The sequence below is a fragment of the Mirounga leonina genome, unplaced genomic scaffold (assembly GCF_011800145.1).
Source record: "Mirounga leonina isolate KUSES-001 unplaced genomic scaffold, KU_Mleo_1.0 Mir_357, whole genome shotgun sequence".
NCBI lineage: Eukaryota > Metazoa > Chordata > Mammalia > Carnivora > Phocidae > Mirounga > Mirounga leonina.
The window spans coordinates 3,006,365-3,026,777 of NW_023270702.1; the positions used below are offsets into that span (position 1 = coordinate 3,006,365).

At 39.2% G+C, this 20,413-nt stretch overlaps 1 protein-coding gene across 7 annotated transcripts in view; it reads right to left on the reverse strand.

Moving 5' to 3' along the window:
- SLC9B2 (solute carrier family 9 member B2) overlaps positions 1 to 20,413 on the reverse strand; it is a 56,393-nt gene that overhangs the window by 16,446 nt on the left and 19,534 nt on the right. For all 7 annotated transcript variants that reach the window (XM_035030202.1, XM_035030197.1, XM_035030203.1 and 4 more), the window contains 4 exons: positions 16,916 to 17,058; positions 15,928 to 16,055; positions 14,303 to 14,478; positions 8,510 to 8,616 (listed from right to left, as the gene is read on the reverse strand). In XM_035030202.1, coding sequence (XP_034886093.1) covers positions 8,510 to 8,616; positions 14,303 to 14,478; positions 15,928 to 16,055; positions 16,916 to 17,058 — 554 coding nt within the window. The remainder of the gene's footprint in view (positions 1 to 8,509; positions 8,617 to 14,302; positions 14,479 to 15,927; positions 16,056 to 16,915; positions 17,059 to 20,413) is intronic.

The following is a 20,413-nucleotide window of genomic DNA, read 5'->3' on the forward strand; positions in this document are numbered from 1 at the left end:
CTTACTCCATAACTGAAGACAGGGACCTCCCGCTCCCCTTCACCCATTTTGCCCGTCCCCCTTCCCCTCCCCTCTGGCAACATCAGTTTGTTCTCTGTATTTATAGTTCTGATTCTGCTTTTTGTTTATTGATTCATTTGTTTTGTTTTTAGATTCCACATGTGAGTGAAATCATACGCTATATGTCTTTCTCAGTCTGACTTATTTCTCTTAGCATAGTACCCTCTAGATCTATCTGTGTTGTTGCAAATGGCAAGATCTCCTCCTTTTCTATGGCTGCTCAATATTCCATTGTATATATATATCACACCTTCCTTATCCATTCGTCTATCAATTGACACTTACGTTGCTTCCATATCTTGGCTATTGTAAATAATGCTGCAGTAAACATAGGGGGGCACAGTCTTTTCAAATTAGTGTTTTCTTTGAGTAAATACCCAGTGGTGGAATTACTGGGTCATATGGTATTTCTACTTTTAATATTTTGAGAAACCTCCATACTGTTTTCCATAGTGGCTGTACCAATGTACATTCCCACCAACAGTGCACAAGGATTCCTTTTTCTCTACATCCTCGCCAACACATGTTAGTTCTTGTCTTTTTGACTTTAGCCATTCTGACAGGTGTAAGGTAAGGTTTCATTGTGGTTTTTATTTGCATTTCCCTGAAGATAAGTAATGATGAGCATCTTTTCATGTGTCTGTTGTCCATCTGTATGTCTTCTTTGGAAAAATATTTATTCAGGTACTCTGCCCATTTTTAGATTTTTTCTTGTGTGTGTTGACATGTATAAGTTCTTTATATATTTTGGATATTAAGCCCTATTGGATATACCATTTAGTTTTGTTGATGGTTTCCTTCATTGGGCAAAGTTTTTTATTTTGATGTAGTTCCAATAGCTTATTTTGTTTTTGTTTCCTTTGCTGTAGGAAACATATCTAGAAAAATGCTGTTATGGTCCAAGCTTCTTGATCACTTTAAAAGGCAAGCAGGTCTTTAGAAGTGCTTGATTTGGAGGCATGCAGGCTCTGGTGGTGGATTACCAGAGTTCGGTTCCCAGCTCTGCTGCTTTCCAGCTATGTGAACTTGTTCAACTTCTCCCTAAATCTCAATTTCCTCATCAGTAAAAAGATCATGTTAATAGTACTCGTTTCATGGGTCTTATGTGGTTTACACTAGATTGCCCAGATCTATATGATTGCACTAGATCAGTGCTTTCCAAAAGAACATTCAGTGATGATGGAAATTTCTATACATGCACCACTGAAATGTTCTCTATCTGCTATAGCCACACGTAGCTAGCTAGTCACTGCCATATTGAATGGAGTGGCACTTTACTGTACTTACCACCTCATTTTATACAGAGTAAGCAACAAAATATGTCATTATTTTTCTTTTTATTTTGTTGTATAATTAGAAAATCCCAGAATTTTCTTTTATGCAGTCATAAAATCTTTTACAATTTTAGTTGGGAGTTTTTTGGAGCATAGCAAAAATTCAAATCAGCATACCTTCTGATAATGGAAATATTAATTTTCTTAAAGTTCTACTTTAGTTAAGGTTCTAATTCCATTCAAAATGCCCTGAAGTCTTAAAATAATGCCAGTTTTTATAGAAAAAAAAAAGACTTTTATATGTTATCTATCCCAAGAGACTTAGGAGGGTAAAAGAAAATAAAACAAAAAGAACTCTGTGAATATTATGAAATCATTGTGTATAATAAAGAACTTTGATCTCCTTGGTAAGAAATATTGGACAATATTATGAGATGTTAAGGGTTAGGTATTTAATAGTATTAGAGTGTAGGGTATGCTGATACTAAAAAAAGGGGCCCAAAAGCCATTTTATATCTTGATTACCTGAACATTATGAATAATAGTAAAATAAAAAATAAAAACAATAAAAAAGGCTTACATATTTGGAATTGATATTTTATTTTTCAGTGATATTTAAAGTTTATGGAATATAAATTAGAGAAAAAAATTCTAGGGTTGTATTAAAATCTTATACAGTTGACCCTTAAACAACACAGGTTTGGGCTGCACTAGGTCCACTTACATGCAGATATTTTTTGATAAATATAGTACTGTAAATGTATTTTCTCTTCCTTTTTTTTGTTTGTTTTTTAAATTTTATTTTATTATGTTATGTTAGTCACCATACAATACATCATTGGTTTTTGATGTGGTGATCCACGATCCATTGTTTTCGCATAACACCCAGTGCTCCATGTAGTACGTGCCCTCCTTAATACCCATCACCAGGCTAACAAATCCCCCCTCCCCCCTCCCCTCTAAAACCCTGTTTGTTTCTCAGAGTCCATAGTCTCTCATGGTTCATCTCTCCCTCCAATTCCCCCCCCCATTTTTCCCTTCCTTCTCCTAATGTCCTCCATGCTATTCCTTATGTTCCACAAATAAGTGAAACCATATGATAACTGACTTTCTCTGCTTGACTTATTTCACTTAGCATAATCTCCTCCAGTCCCATCCATGTTGATGTAAAAGTTGGGTATTCACCCTTTCTGATGGCTGAGTAATATTCCATTGTATATATGGACCACATTTTCTTTATCCATTCATCTGTTGAAGGGCATCTCGGCTCTTTCCACAGTTTGGCTATTGCGGACATTGCTGCTATGAACATTGGGGTGCATAGGGCCCTTCTTTTCACTACATCTGTGTCTTTGGGGTAAATACCCAGTAGTGCAATTGCTGGGTCACAGGGTAGCTCTATTTTTAAATTTTTGAGGAACCTCCACACTGTTTTCCAAAGTGGCTGTACCAACTTGCATTCCCACCAACAGTGTAAGCGGGTTCCCCTTTCTCCACAGCCTCTCCAACATTTGTTGTTTCTTTCCCTGTCCATTTTTGCCACTCTAACTGGTGTAAGGGGGTATCTCAATGTGGTTTTGATTTGGATTTCCCTGATGGCTAATGATGATGAACATTTTTTCATGTGTCTGTTAGCCATTTGTATGTCTTCTTCAGAGAAGTGTCTTTTCATATCTTCTGCCCACTTTTTGACTTGATTATTTGTTTTTTGGGTGTTGAGTTTGAGAAGTTCTTTATAAATCTTGGGTACCAGCCCTTTATCTGTAGTGTCATTTGCAAATATCTTCTCCCATTCTGTGGGTTGCCTCTTTGTTTTGTTGACTGTTTCCTTTGCTGTGCAGAAGCTTTTTATCTTGATGAAGTCCCAAAAGTTCATTTTTGCTTTTGTTTCACTAGCTTTTGGAGATGTATCTTGAAAGAAGTTGCTGTGGCCAATGTGAAAGAGGTTGCTGCCTATGTTCTCCTCTAGGCTTTTGATGGATTCCTGTAGCACATTGAGGTCTTTCATCCACTTTGAGTTTATCTTTGTGAATAGTGTTAGAGAATGGTCGAGTTTCATTCTTCTGCATGTGGCTGTCCAATTTTCCCAGCACCATTTATTGAAGAGACTCTCTTTTTTCCATTGCATGTTTTTTCCTGCTTTGTCAAAGATTATTTGACCATACTGTTGAGGGTCCATATCTGGGTTCTTTATTCTGTTCCATTGGTCTATATGTCTGTTTTTGTGCCAGTAACATATGGCACAAAAACATGCTGTCTTGGTGATCACAGCTTTGTAATATATATATAGCTTGAAATCGGGCAACGTGATGCCCCCAGCTTTGTTTTTCTTTTTCAACATTTCCTTGGCGATTCGGGGTCTTTTCTGATTCCATACAAATTTTAGGATTGTTTGTTGCAGCACTTTGAAAAATGTCATTGGAATTTTGATTGGGATGGCATTGAAGGTATAGATTGCTCTGGGTAGCATAGACATTTTAACAATGTTTATTCATCCGATCCATGAGCATGGAATATTTTTCCATCTTTTTGTGTCTTCTTCAATTTCTTTCATGAGTGTTCTGTAGTTCCTAGAGTATAGATCCTTTACCTCTTTGGTTAGGTTTATTCCGAGGTATCTTATGATTTTTGGTGCTATTGTAAATGGAATCGTTTCTCTAATTTCTCTTTCTACAGTTGCATTGTTAGTGTATAAGAAAGCAACTGATTTCTGTGCATTGATTTTGTATCCTGCCACATTACTGAATTGCTGTATGAGTTTTAGTAATTTGGGGGTGGAGTCTTTTGGGTTTTCCACATAAAGTATCATGTCGTCTGTGAAAAGAGAGAGCTTGACTTCTTCTTTGCCAATTTGAATACCTTTTATTTCTTTTTGTTGTCTGATTCCTGTTGCTAGGACTTCTAGTACTATGTTAAACAATAGTGGCGAGAGCGGGCATCCTTGACGTGTTCCTGATCTTAAGGGAAAGGCTCTCAGCTTTTCCCCATTGAGGATGATATTCGCTGTGGGTTTTTCATAGATGGATTTTATGAACTTGAGGAATGTTCCCTCTATCCCTATACTCTGGAGAGTTTTAATCAGGAAAGGATGTTGTATTTTGTCAAATGCTTTTTCTGCATCAGTTGAGAGGACCATATGGTTCTTCTCCCTCCTCTTATTAATGTGTTCTATCACATTGATTGATTTGCGAATGTTGAACCACCCTTGCATCCCGGGGATAAATCCCACTTGGTCGTGGTGGATGATCCTTTCAATGTATTGTTGGATCCTATTAGCTAGGATTTTGTTGAGGATTTTGGAATCCATATTCATCAGGGATATCTGTCTGAAATTCTCCTCTTTGATGGGGTCTTTGCCTGGTTTGGGGATTAAGGTAGTGCTGGCCTCATAGAATGAGTCTGGAAGTTTTCCTTCTGTTTCTATTTTTTGAAACAGCTTCAGTAGAATAGGTAATATTTCTTCTTTGAATGTTTGGTAGAATTCCCCAGGGAATCCATCAAGCCCTGGACTCTTGTTTTTTGGTGAGGTTTTTGATCACTGCTTCAATCTTGTTACTGGTTATTGGCCTATTCATGTTGTCAATTTCTTCCTGTTTCAGTCTTGGCAGCTTACAGGTTTCCAGGAAGGCATCCATTTCATCCAGTTTATTGGCATATAGTTGTTGATAATAATTTCTAATAATTGTTTCTATTTCCTTGGTGTTAGTCGTGATCTCTCCCCTTTCATTCATAATTTTATTAATTTGGGTCCTTTCTCTTTTCTTTTGGATAAGTCTGGCCAGTGGTTTATCGATCTTATTAATTCTTTCAAAGAACCAACTTCTAGTTTCGTTGATCTGATCTACTGTGTTTCTGGTTTCTAATTCATTGATTTCTGCTCTTATTTTAATTATTTCTCTTCTAATGCATGGCTTACGCATCGTTTGTTGCTTTTTCTCTAGTTCTTTAAGGTGTAGAGTTAGTTGGTGAATTCGGGATTTTTCTATTTTTTTGAGTGAGGCTTGGATGGCTATGTATTTTCCCCTTAGGACCGCCTTTGCAGTATCCCATAGGTTTTGGACCAATGTGTTTTCATTCTCATTGATTTCCATGAATTGTTTAAGTTCTTCGTTGATTTCCTGGTTGACCCAAACATTCTTGAGCAGAGTGATCTTTAGCTTCCAAGTGTTTGAATTCTTGCCAAATTTTTTCTTGTGATTGAGTTCCAGTTTTAGAGCATTATGGTCTGAGAATATGCAGGGAATAATCTCAATCTTTTGGTATTGGTTAAGACCTGATTTGTGACCCAGTATGTGGTCTATTCTGGGGAAAGTTCCATGTGCGCTCGAGAAGAATGAGTATTGTGTTGTTTTAGGGTGGAATGTTCTGTAAATATCTATGAGGTCCATCTGGTCCAATGTATCATTCAAAGCTCTTGTTTCCTTGTTGATTTTCTGCTTAGATGATCTGTCCATTGCTGAGAGTGGAGTATTGAGGTCTCCTACAATCAACGTATTGTTATCAATATGACTCTTTATTTTGGTTAACAGTTGGCTTATGTAGATGGCTGCCCCCATGTTGGAAGCATAGATATTTACAATTGTTAGATCTTCTTGTTGGATAGACCCTTTAAGAATGATATAGTGTCCTTCTGTGTCTCTTATTACAGACTTAAGTTTAAAATCTAATTTGTCTGATATAAGAATTGCTACCCCAGCTTTCTTTTGAGGTCCGCTGGCATGGAAGATGGATCTCCATCCCTTCACTTTCAGTCTGGATGTATCTTTAGGTTCAAAATGAGTCTCTTGTAGGCAGCATATGGATGGGTGCTGTCTTTTTATCCAATCTGCAACCCTGCCGTTTTATGGGAGCATTTAGGCCATTCACGTTGAGAGTGATTATTGAAAGATATGAATTAATTGTCATCATGTTGCCCGTGAAGACGTTGTTTTTATAGATTGTCCCTGTAAACTTCTGTTGTATATCACTCATGGGGTCTTTCTCCTTTTATAGAACCCCCCTTAATATTTCTTGCAGGGCCTGCTTAGTGGTCACATATTCTTTCAGTTTCTGCCAGTCATGGAAGCTCTGCATCTCTCCATCCATTCTAAAGGAAAGCCTTGCCGGGTAAAGTATTCTTGGCTGCATGTTCTTCTCATTTAGTACCCTGAATATGTCTTGCCAGGCCTTTCTGGCTTGCCAGGTCTCTGTGGATTGGTCTGATGTTATTCTGATGTTCCTCCCTCTGTACGTAAGGAATCTCTTCCCCCTAACTGCCCTTAAGATGGTTTCCTTGGTTCTAAGATTTGCAAGTTTTACTATTACATGCCGGGGTGTTGGCCTGTTTTCCTTGATCTTAGGAGGGGTCCTCTCCGCCTCTAGGACTCGAATGTTTGTTTCATTCCCCAGATTAGGGAAGTTCTCAGCTACGATTTGCTCAAATACATCTTCTAGTCCTCTCTCTCTCTCCTCCCTCCGTGATTCCAATTATTCTGACATTGGAACGCTTCATGGTGTCACTTATTTCTCTGATTCTATTTTCATGGATTCTGAGTTGTTTTCCCTGGCCTCCTCTTTTCTCTTTCTATCTATTATATTGTCTTCCAGGTTGCTTATTCGCTCTTCTGCCTCAGTTACCCTAGCTGTTAGATTATCTAGATTGGATTGGATCTCATTGATAGCATTTTTAAGTTCTGCCAATTCACCTTTTATTTCCGCCCTTAGAGACTCTATGTTGCCTTTAGCGGATTTCTCCATTCTAGCCATTGTCTTCACAATTGCTAGCCTGAATTCCATCTCCGACATCTTGGTTATATCTGCATCCATTTGTAAATCTGCAGCATAAGTCATAATCTCTGAGTCTTTTCTATTTTGGGGGCTCCTCCTCTTAGTCATTCTGTTGATGGGTGTTTGAGGGAATGTATAGAGTCCAAATTATTGACCAGAACCCAAGCAAGATGCACCTGTTTTCTTGGGACCTTAGGGTTGCTGGCCTCTTATTTCCCCAGCCTGTCTTCTGCAGGAGGGGCCTGCCACACTGTTACTCAGGTAACCCTGTTTGGGCGGTGTTGCCCTGCCCCCCTGTGGCGGGGGTGAGCTCAGCGGGAATCAGTCTTTGGGGCTTTTGTTCTCTGGCGGCTTTCCCTGGTGGCTTTCTGCGTCTCTTCCGCGAATCAGAGCAGAAGAGACTGTTTCCAACCCTCTGCCTCAGAGCAGAGAGACCGCAGTCTGTTCTTCAGTGAGCTCTCCAAGCCACACCGTCTCTGTTGCTGTCCGTGCTGCTATAAACTGCAGCGGCCTGGGTTGTGCGCCCCTCCGCAGCGCCCCCAGTCCTGCCTCCAGGTCGGGGCACGTCTCTGCCCTTTGTGCTTCTAAAACCGCCAGCTGCTCTCAGTTCGCCCGCGCGACCCCGCCGCTCCGGGTTTCCATCCTGGGGGCTGCCCCAAAGTCCTTTCCCCACCACTACCGGTCTGCGAGTCTGTGCCCATCCCCAGCGTGCGAGGCTGTTGCTCACTGGCGGTGTAGGATCCCCACGGCCAGGCACCCTCCCGCTGCCATTTATCCTCTGATACCTGCCCGCAGAATCACAGCTCCCCGCTTCGTACCTCGAAACCAACCACCTGCGATATTCTGTTTGTAGAGATCCAGATCTTCTTACATCCCAGGCTGGTTTCGTGGGTGCTCAGAGTGGTCTGGTAGATATCCAGCTCAATTCCGGGGACCAGTTGAAATAGGGTCCCCTACTCCTCTGTCATCTTTCCCCCTGAATCCTGTATTTTCTCTTCCTTATGATTTTCTTAATAACATTTTCTTTTCTCTAGCTTACTTTATTGTAAGAATATAGTGTATAATACATACAACATGCAAAATATGTGTTAATCAACTGTTTATGTTATCAGAAAGGCTTCCAGTCAACAGTGGGCTATTAGTAGTTAAGTTTTTGGGGAGTCAAAAGTTATACATGGATTTTTGACCATGTGGGGGTCTGTGCCCCTAATCCACACTGTTCAAGGGTCAACAGTATATCTAGCCCTCTTCATAAATCTCATGGATAGCACTGATTTGGCAATAAACAGTTTTAGAATGGGGAGCCATTTCTAAATTATGTTATTCACATTGGCTTCCAGGGGACCATTCCAGAATGTTTTTCCAATGACATTTTAAAGAATGACTTTCCCATAGATTATTTCTTTTACCTGGTCACTGCTTGGAAAGTACTGAATAAAAAATCCAAGAAGAGATCCAGCTGCCACACCAATTACCACTTCTAAGATTCCTCTGAGAACGTTAAAAACTGTGGAGCCTTAAAAACATATAAAAAGAAAAACTTCAGACAGAACTTTACATCCATAAATACTTAGACTTTACTTTAATCATCAACATAAAGCATCTAATTACACAGGAGGAAAAGTATACAGATATTTCCTGCTCTCTACATTCTTAAATATATGTGACTTAAAATGTCTAATAAAATGGGCCTATAGTATAAGAAAGCTATGCATATTATTGCAGATAAATTTCAAGACAGGCAAAATCTATGATTTGTGTACTTTTTTTTTCATTTACTTCAATAAAAATTTACTTAAAGGGCCTAAGAAAATATAAAAGATAAAATTCATGAATCAGAGCTAATTTGTTCTACTATACAATAGGCAAAGGCTGGGTGAGAAGACAGATCTAGTTTTCAAATTGCCATTTAAGAGCCTGATGTTTTGTTTTTTTTTTTACTAATAATGATATTGACTTTAGTAGCTCTGATATGTATAGAATATAGTAACTTAAAAATCTGGCAATTAAAATCAAGAATCTTTTTTTTTAGTTTTATTTATTTATTTATTAGTAATTTCTACACCCAATGTGGGGCTCAAACTCACAACTCCAAGATCAGGAGTCACATGCTCTTCCAACTGAGCCAGCCAGGAGCCCCAAGAATCTTTTCTTACTACAATGAGTGAAGGGGACTTACTCTTTCTCAAAAGTTCTTTTCTTTTCTTTTTAAAGATTTTCTTTATTTATTTGAGATAGAGAGAAAGAGAGCACGAGCATGAGCGGGGAGTAGGGGGAGAGGGAGAGGGAGAAGCAGGTTCTCAGCTGAGCAGGGAGACCAATGAGGGGCTCCATCCCAGGACCCTGAAATCATGACCTGAGTCAAAGGCAGATGCTTAACTGACTGAGCCACCCAGGCTTCCCTCAAAAGTCATTTCTAAAAGTAAATCTGAAAACAAATTATTTTTGAAATTGCTCCCAGAAGAGTATATTTGTTGCATAGCCTCTTTAAATATCATAATATAACTCATTGATAAAAATACAATAATAGTAAGTGACTTCAACACCCCAGTTACATCAATGGACAGATCATCGGAAGCAGAAAATCAATAAGGAAACAATGGCTTTGAATGCTACACTGGATTAGATGGACTTAACAGATATATTCAGAACATTTCATTCTAAAGCAGCAGAATACACAGTCTTTTCAGTGCACATGGGACACTCTCCATGACAAATCAGGCCTCAAAAAGTACAAAAAGACTAAGATAATACCATACATATTTTCTGACCACAACACTGTGAAACTTGAAGTCAACCACAAGAAAAAATTTGGAAAGACCACAAATACATGGAAGGTGTAGAACATCCTACTAGGGGCACATGGGTGGCTCAGTCTGACTCTTGATTTCAGCTCAGGTCATAATCTCAGGGTTGTGAAACTGAGCCCTGCATTGGGCTCCACACTCAGCGTGTAGTCTGCTTGAAATTCTCTCTCTCCCCCTCTCCCTTTGCCCGCCCCCCCCGCTCACATACTCTCTCTCTAAATAAATAAAATCTTAAAAAGAAAAAAAAAAAGAACATCCTACTAAAGAATGAATGGGTCAACCAGGAAATTAAAGAAAAAATTAAAAAAAATACTTGGAATCAAATGATATTGAAAACATGACAGTCCAAAACTTTGGGATGCAGCAAAAACGGTCATAAGAGGGAAGTATACAGCAATACAGCCCTACCTAAAGAAGCAAGAAAAATCTCAAATACACAACCTAACCTTACACCTAAAGGAGCTAGAAAAAGAACAACAAATGAAGCCTAAAGCCATAAGAAGGGAAATAATATAGATTAAAGCAGGAATAAATGATATAGAAACAAACAAAAAAACCCTGGTAGAACAGATCAATGAAAGCAGGAGCTGGTTTTTTGAAAAAATTAATAAAAGTGATAAATTCCTAGCCAGACTTATTAAAAAAAAAAAAGGGAAAGGACCCAAATAAATAAAATCAAAAATGAGAGAGGGGAGATCACAACCAATATTACAGAAATACAAATAATTATATGAGAATATTATGAAAAATTATATGCCAACAAATTGGGCAATCTGGAAGAAATGGATAAATTCCTAGAGATGTATAAACTACCAAAACTGAAACAGGAAGAAATAGAACACTTGAACAGATCAATAACCAGCAAAGAAATTGAATCAGGAATCAAAAATCTCCCAACACACCAGAGTCCAGGGCCAGATGGCTTCCCAGGGGAATTCTTTTTTTTTTTTTAAGATTTTATTTATTTATTTGAGAGAGAGAATGAGACAGAGAGCAGAAGAGGGAGGAGGGTCAGAGGGAGAAGCAGACTCCCCGCCGAGCAGGGAGCCCGATGCGGGACTCGATCCCGGGACTCCAGGATCATGACCTGAGCCGAAGGCAGTCGCTTAACCGACTGAGCCACCCAGGCGCCCATCCCAGGGGAATTCTAACAGACATTTAAAGAAGACTTAATATGTATTCTTTTCAAACTGTTCCAAAAAATAGAAATGGAAGGAAAACTTCCAAATTCATGCTATGAGGCCAACATTACCTAGATCCCAAAACCAGACAAAGACCACACTAAAAAAGAGAATTACAGGCCAATATCCCTGATGAACATGGATGCAAAAATTCTCAACAAGATACTAGCAAATTGAATCCAATAGTACATTAAAAGAATCATTCACCATGATTAAGTGGGATTTATTCCTGGGTTGCAAGGGTGGTTCAATATTTGCAAATCAATCAACATGATACACCACGTCAAGAAAAGAAAGGATAAAAACCATATGATCCTCTCAATAGATGCAGAAAAAGCATCTGACAAAGTACAGCATCCTTTCTTGACAAAAATGCTCAACAAAATAGGGATACAGGGAACATACCTCAACGTCATAAAGGCCATATACAAAAGATCCACAACTAATATCATCCTCAATGGGAAAAACTGAGAGCTTTTACTTTACAGTCAGGAAGAAGATAGGGATGTCCACTCTCACCACTGTTATTTAACACCGTCCTCGCCTCAGCAATCAGAAAACAAAAAGAAGTAAAAGGCATCCAAATCAGCAAGGAAGAAGTCCACACTGTTCTACGAAAAAATGTGCTAACTAGTTATGTGGTTTCTCATTATTGTAGTTTAGGGTAACAGAACATGCCACCCCAAGGTATGCCACTTTGGCATAAGGATTATTTTGAGCAGAAGGCAACTGAGAAGAAACAGAATCAAGAAAAGGTGTCTATCTTCCCCTATCTACCTAAAAGGAGGACATGAATTTTTAAAGTGTCTTTCTCCCCTCTACCAGGAAGGACAGAGGTTAACCACTGAGACAACTTCAAACTCTCATCAGCCCAAAGACAGCACCAGAAGAATCTGTGTAACAAACTTTGCTGGAAGCAGGCCTAGCTACCATTAGTGTCCCTATTTGCTGCCTCCAAAAGCTCAAAGTTCTTTTCCTTTGTCTTGCACGTCTCTACAAAATTATTGTTCTTTGCTAAGATGCTATATATATAAGCCCAAATTCTAACCACCCCCTTGGAGTTAGTCATCACTGAGTTCTCCCCTCTGCAAGCTTGGTGCACAGGCTAACTGCTTTCCTCTTGTTCATTTGTCTTTTGTCAGTCTGATTTACAGGGCCCCAGCCAATGGACCTATGGTGGGTAGGTCCCTTCCTTTCTGAGAGTTTCAATCATCTCTCTTATTTAAAAAAATAATTACCTCTGTAGTAATTTTATTTAGCTAGGGCAGCTCTATGTTAGGTAATGGTGTGACTGTCAGAAGCATCTAGCTGTGATAGTAGCATATGTCTCAAGCAATTACAGTAAATAATTCACTATAAATGTGTAGAAATTAGCTAATTAGTTTCAGTCTCTGGTATGTAAAATTGTTTAAGAAAGAAAAAAAGACTTCTTGGGCCCACCTGTAAAATTTCTGACTCAGTAGGCCTGGCAGGGCTTGGGATCCACATTTTAAAGAGATTCCAGGTAGTTCCCACCCAAAATGGGTTTAAGGACTACATTTAGTGGAGCAGGGCAGAGGAAACATAGCATTGCTGACTAGGCAAGTTCTTAAACTATCCATAGCCCACACTCCCTGGATTATGAAAACCCCAGTAAGCCCTCCCCCCACCTCCCCCATTTCTCTCCTTCCCCTCCCCTGTGGTTCTAAGGCAAACTCTTGCTCTAATGCCTGGCTTCCATTCCCAAAGGCTCTGCTTTAATTGGTCTGAGGTAGTGCCCACAGATGAGTATTTTTGAAAGCTCCCCAGGTAATTCTAGTGTGCAGCTGAGGTTGAGAACCACTGTTTTAAAGATGCAAACAAACAGAAAGTTGAACTCAGGCACTGAGAGTAGAAAAGTGGTTGCCAGGGGCTAAGGGGTAGGGGAAACGGGGAGAGGCTGTTAAAAGGGTAAAAACTTTCAAGATAAAATGATCATGATGTCTGAGAATCTAATGTTTAGCATGGTAACTGTAATTGATAAAACTGTATTGGATAATTGAAATTTGCTAAGAAAGTAGAACTGAAATATTCTCAACAACAACAGGTAAATATGTGAGGTGATGGAAGTGTTACTTAATTCGACAGGAGGATCATTTCACAATGTATACATGTATACCAAAGTGTCATGCCACATGTTTTAAATGTCTTACAATTTTGTCATTTATACCTCAATAAAGCTGGGAAAGAGAAAACAATAAAAAAATAAAATAAGGAAAGAAGCATACCAGGAAATCAGTGAAAACATAAATTTGGACACGTACAGTAGAATGAAAATAAAGACAAGAGTGTAGATTTGACCTAACAGACAATAGGGAATCCTCATTGGTTCTTGTGCCAAAAAGTAACACTATGAGAACCATGTTTTGCTAAGGTTAATTTAGTGACTGGATGTAAGGCAACTTTAGGGCAATGGGGAAGAGGTGAGGTTCTAGGTAATCAGCATGAACTGTAAAATGGGAAGATAACTAGAGAGACTGAAAACACATGACCTTCCAAGAAAGTGTGTTCCCACAGTTATTGGAAGCTAAACTTAGGCTACAATTAAGTTTTGTCAATAATATGGAATTGCAAATTTTAATCTCCTGATCTTGGACATGGATTAAAAAGAAACTTGTGCTGTGCCAAAGGAGAGTAAAAGTGTTGATAATAGTCTGAGACAAAAAGTGCCTTGTGCCCTTCTTTTATTACTATTTAGCACAAAATACATCCATATCAGACACTTAGTGAGTACTAATAAGATAGCCATTAAAATCATTGCAGTTATTGCCCATAAAATGGTAGAAGAGAGCAGAAACTGTTCCTATTTTAGAAGAATGCTCTTCCTTCCCCTTGGACGGCTCTCTAGTCACTTGTGGTCTTTGAAAAACCTACTCATCTATGTGTGAAGTCTGCAAGATTTAACTTTCCCAGAAGGCTCCATGCAAAAGCTATTTGAATCCTTCCTTAAACTTGGCTACTCTGGATCCCCCACTTATGCCTTACCAGACCACTGGAACAGTCCATGTCCAGAGGGTTAAGGGAGTAAAATAGGAAGCTACCGGTCCCTCCTTAGGTATAGAACTAACTCTTGGAGTTGCTTTCTCTATTTCAGTCTGCCTTACCCAATTATCAAGCAAATATGCCTTGCTTGTCACATCATAATTTATGTCTTTAGGGCACAAGAGAACAGCTCATTGTGAACTGACCAGCTTACCTGTGGAAAAGGCCATGCCCAAGCATGTGTTGAAGCCAGTGATTGCCAGAATGTCATCGAAGCTGCCAGCAGCCATGAGTAAGGTCGGGATGCCTTTCTCAACCCCATAGCCTCCCTCCTGCAAAAGGAGCATTGAGGGTACCACGACAGCTGGAGACACAGCACCTAAAACAAAACTAAGTAGGCAGCACTTTAAACAGTTGATAGTGGCTTACTCATTGTTATTATTGTTGTGGAAATTCTAGTAAACTCTACTCTTTTAGAGGTTACACTTCAGACAACTACCGTTTTCAAATGGCAGTGAAGCACTAAGCCAGAAACACACACACACACACACACACACACGTTCTATAGAGCACTTTTTCCAAGTGTGGCCACAGACAGCTTGTACTAGAACTACTTAGGTTGCCCGAAAATATGTAATTATGGGTGGTACCGAAGGCCTCATGGGGTTAAGTTCTAGGAATCTGCCTTAAAAAACAAACAAACAAACAAAACCAAAACATTCATAGTATGAGGGTTGAAAAACACAGCGTGGACTTTTTAAACTGGAACCGACTGATGTTAGACCTTCTGTCGGGACTTGGTATGTGAAAAAGACAACGGATTAGGAGAAGGCCATCATGGTAGTGATGGCGAGAGTAACCCCAGCAGATGCTGTAACAGCCGAAAACGTTATACACTATTTTAAGTGCTTTACATATATTAACTAATTTTATTCTCACAACAGTCCTAGAAGGTGGCTACAATCACTATCTTCATTCTGCAAATCAAGTGATTGAGACACAGAGAGATTCATGAACTTGCCAAAGGTCACATACTGGAAAGTCACGGGGTTGGGACTGGAATCCAGGCAGAACAGCTCCACAGTCTCAACCATGAGAAGTAAGAATTTCTTGCTTCTTGCCTACTTATTAGTACTAAGTTCTTACTAAGTACTTTTCACATTTATTTACTTCTCATGACTGTTAACCATTCAAAGAACTGGCAGTGGAAGGAAGAGACAGCAGAACCACCTAATCATAATTGTCTGGTGTCAGAAGGAGAAAAACAACATTAGAGGTTGATTACTGTTGACACATTTATTATCCTTTGGACAGACTTTGAGGTGAGAGATGGCAATTTCTCTCACCAGCACGGAATCAGGTGTAGGTAAAACTTTTTCTTTTTTTTTTTTTTTTTTTTTTAAAGATTCTATTTATTTGAGAGAGAGAGAATGAGAGAGAGAGAACACATGAGAGGGGATAGGGTCAGAGGGCAAAGCAGACTCCCTGTTGAGCAGGGAGCCCGATGCGGGACTCGATCCCGGGACTCCAGGATCATGACCTGAGCCAAAGGCAGTCGCCCAACCAACTGAGCCACCCAGGCACCCAAAACTTTTTCAATAGTTTAATAGTAATATTACTTTTTCAATAGTTTAAATCATAATCGCTGTAAAAGTTAGACATATACTATATATAGTATATTTTGAAGTTATAATATTTAGATGATGCTGGAATACCTATGTTGTATTCCAGCATCTGATGTCCTTAAAATAATTTGTTATACATTCTCTTGTATGGAATCAGGGAAAGACCTCAACATCTCTGCATTATTTTCATATGACAAAAAAAAAAAATCATTACCCCAGTATAAATCCCCATTGCCATGGTAAACCCATTAGGAAGTGAGCAAGAAGAGCAGATGTGCACGCCTCCACCAGACAAGGACCCATGGATAATCTTACACAAACACCCTTCAACTTCTTCAGGGCCTGAAATAGACAAATAGAGATACTAAAATAATCCTATAAAGACAGGTAGAGATTATGACATTAAATACTTTTTCTTCAGTATTCAGACCATGTCTGGATTACCATGAATTTTCCAGGTAACGAGTTTTAACAAATATTTCAGTGTTCTAAGTGTTTTGGAGATAGCTTATTTAATCCTCATAGCAACCTTATGATCTAAGTGATATTATTATTCCCAGTATTTTTAGACATCCTCATCTAAAAAGGCACAAGTTAAAGTCATTTGCCCAAGATCATGAAATTGGTGAAATTACACAGCCAGGTTTGAACTCAGGCAGGGTGTTCTAGAGTCTGTACTCAATAATCCCCAAACTAGCTGATTGAACACTCTCAGCATTAGCTTTTTTAATAATCTGTGGCCCCATAGAGAGGCCAGGGTGAAAATGTTCATCCCTAGGAACATTCATTCTTTCATTCAAAAACATATGTTAGTAATCGCATTAAAATAAGCATACTTGAGACTCCTCCTCTGTACCAAACAGTTTCTTGAGCTGGTATAGTTAGCCCTAAACACTTGCATAAGGCTTTGCACACCAAAAATGTAATACTTTCTCTTATCACCATTATCTACAAGGATGACCTGTATCTCTGTCAGAGAAAAGCAGAGCCTTCACTCTTAGTGCTGTCCCCAGACAGTAATTCCACCTCACTCCAAGAAAGAATATGGGACATCTTCTGGGAATAGTCAGTCCTGTGTGAAATAAACTCCATTCTCTTCTTGAGACCGTCACAGAAAGTGTCTAAAGCTCAGTGGTTCCCAATAGTAGTAGGATCGGAGGAATACAATTCCTGGTCAACAATTAGAAATTTACACTTCATACCTTTGAATCAAGCCCAAGGCCAGCGCGGACCAATATGACACACAGGGCTATGCTTCTCAAAGCGGAAGACCACTTGTGCTTGATCTGTATGTTATCACTGATGACCGGGATATTTCTGAGAAGAAACCCAGCAAGCAGCATACCTAGAATGGAGAAGTCAATAACTCTTTAGTTAGTATACAAATACAGAAAACATTTTGGCACTTTACTTATTTTTGAGTTCATGTCTCTTTCATATTCTTTTTTTAGAGTTTTTATTTAAATTCCAGTTAGTTAACATACAGTGTAATATTAGTTTCAAGTGTACAGTATAGTGATTCAGCACTTCCACACATCACCTGGTGCTCATTACAAGTGCCTTCCTTAATCCCCATCACATATTTAACCCTCCACCACCCACCTTCCCTCTGGTAACCATCAGTTTGTTCTCTATAGTTAAGAGTTGGTTTTCCTCCATAAGAGACTCTTAATCATAGGAAACAAACTGAGGGTTGCTGAAGGGGAGGTGGAGGGATGGGGTAACTGGGTGATGGGCATTAAGGAGCGCATGTGATGTAATAAGCACTGGGTGTTATATAAGACTGATGAATCACAGACCTCTGAAACCAATAATACATTATATGTGAATTAATTGAATTTAAATTTAAAAAAAGAGTGTTTTCTGATTTGCCTTCCCCCCATGTTCATCTGTTTTGTGTCTTAAATTCCACATGAGTGAAATCATATGGTATTTGTCTTTCTCTGACTTATTTCACTTAGCATAATACTCTCTAGCTCTATCCATGTCTTTGTAAATGGCGAGATTTCATTCTTTTTTATGACTGAATAATATTCCATTATATATATAACACATCTTCTTTACCAATTCATTAGTTGATAGACATTTGGGCTGTTCCCATAATTTGGCTATTGTTGATAGTACTGCTATAAACATTGGGATACATGTATCCCTTCAAATTAGTATTTTTGTATTCTTTGGGTGAATACCTAGTAGTATAATTTCTGGGTTGTAGGGTAGTTCTATTTTTAGCTTTTTGAGGAGACTCCATACTGTTTTCCAGAGTGGCTGTACCAGTTTGCATTCCCACCAACAGTGCAAGACGATTCCCCTTGCTCTACATCCTCGTCAACACTTGTTTCTTGTGTTGTTTATTTCAGCCATTCTGACAGGTATTTTTTGGCACTTTAGTTGTGAAAGAGACTACCCTATAATCCCAGAAACCACATCCTTTATGCTTAGTCCCTAGATGAAATAAGGTTAAATTTTTGGTAAAAAATTAAAACAATATGTCAAATTAGAGGAGCTAAAAAAAAAGGGGGTTTTAATGTGCAGATAAAAATTATTAGAATCAGGGCACCCGGGTGGCTCAGTCAGTTGTGTATCTGGCTCTTGGTTTTGGCTCAGGTCATGATCTCATGGGTTGTGGGATAGAGCCCTGCATCGGGGTCCATGTTCAGTGGGAGTCAGCTTGAAGATTTTCTCCCTCTGCCCCTACCCCTCACTCTCTCTCTAAGATGAATAAATAAATCTTTAAAAAATGACTAGAATCATTAATAATTCCTAAATAATTGAACCTGCAAGGGAGAAATAGGTTGTAGTATTTGGATAGAAATGTGGTCAAATTCTAAACATAAAATGTTTTAATACAATGCCCAATTCAGTCACTCTTTTGTGCGCAAATAGCAAACAGCTCCTAAAATTATTTGCTATGTCAGATTACCTGAATTTTCAACAAATAACCTGTATGGTTATTTTACCTTCAAGCCAGATAATTTAATACAAAATATATAACTTGCTTTGCAAAGGCTTATAGCTGAGTTACAATGAAATAGACATTGCTCTGTCATGTCAGCTGCTGACTCTTTTGTTCAGCCATTCAACATTTACCTAATGCCTTCAGTATTTTATTTTTTTAAAATTTTTAAAAAGATTTTATTTATTTATTTGAGAGAGAGAGAGAGAGCATGAATGAGGTGGAGGGGCAGAGGGAGAGGGAGAAGCAGATTCCCTGCTGAGCAGGAAGCCCAATGCAGGGTTGAATCCCAGGACCCTGGGATCATGACCTGAGCTGAAGGCAGACCCTTAACGGACTGAGCCCCCCAGGCTCCCCACCTTCAGTATTTTAGACACTGTAGTAGGTATTAGAAATATAATAATGAACAAAAACTTGGTACTTCATGTCAAAAAGCTTTCAGCCTCTAGGGGAGCAAGTTAAACCGACAACCTCAATTTTATGGAAGCATAAGGCAGTATTGTATGAGCTCAGACAGGAGGGGTGAGTCAGAGGGATTCAAAGAAGGGAAGAAGGGGCTGGGGAGTTGAGAAGTTTCTGGATGGGTTAGCAGTTTCTTCCAAGACATGAAGATGAAGTGTGACACATTCTGGGAAGTGTAGGTAGTTGACAGTGACTGAGGGAGCTGAGGAGCTTGTGAGAGAATCGTGCCCTCGCTGATACCACATGCCCTACAATGGGAAAAACTCCGTCAGACACTCTGAGGCTTCTGGCCTCTGTTCTTCCCCAGCAGTATCCTCTGTTCAGCATGTCCTCACAAGTACTGCATGTGAAATGATTAAACAAATTTACTGCAAGTTTCTGTATGTAAGCTATGAGAATAGATGCTAATGACAAGCATAGCTTTTGTGACTTGCTCCAGACACCATTAGGCCAGGATGCATCACTGCCAGGCATCTCTCATTGCTGCCATTTAGTCTAGAAGTTCTCAAGTTCTGAATTCTGCAGTTAGGGTCTTTCCAGAATTTTTGCAACTATGAACTAGCCTACAACAGTTGTTTTTAAAAGAATAATAAGGATAATCCATGCTCGTGGTAAATTAAAACATTACTGACAAGTATAAAGTGGCAAGTACAAGACTTACCCCACTGCAAACTTTTGACCTTGATTCACCAAAGTTTTCACTCTTACTGGTTTTCTGTGCCTTTCCAGAAAGTTTCTATACTGATTTAAGCATGCTTCTGTATGTATGTGTGTGCCTCATTTTTTAATAGTTGCAATAGCATCAGGGTGCCTGGGTGGCTCAGTCGGTTGAGCAGCCAACTCTTGGTTTTAGCTCAGGTTGTGATCTCAGGGTTGTGGGATCACTCCCCTCACCAGGCTTCATGCCCAGCAGGGAGTCTGCTTGAGATTCTCTCCTTCTCCCTCTGCCCCTCCCCCCTCCCCCGCTCGCTCTCTCTCTTAAATAAATAAATAAATCTTTAAAAAAATAGTTACAAGAGTATCTCACTGTTTGGAAGTACTGTAATTCTGGACCAATTAATGGACTTTAAGGAACTTTTCAGATTTTTCATTACAAACAGTGTTGATACGAGCACAGTTCAAAAGAAATAATAATCTAACAAGAACTCAAAAATATGTTAAGAGTTTCTTTTGGAGTTTTGTTAGGGGGGCATGAGGAAGCATTTTTTATTCTCCAAATGAATGTGAAAACAACTTCCCTGGGGCACTGTTTCCTTTGCCAATGGTCTGGATTGATATGGCC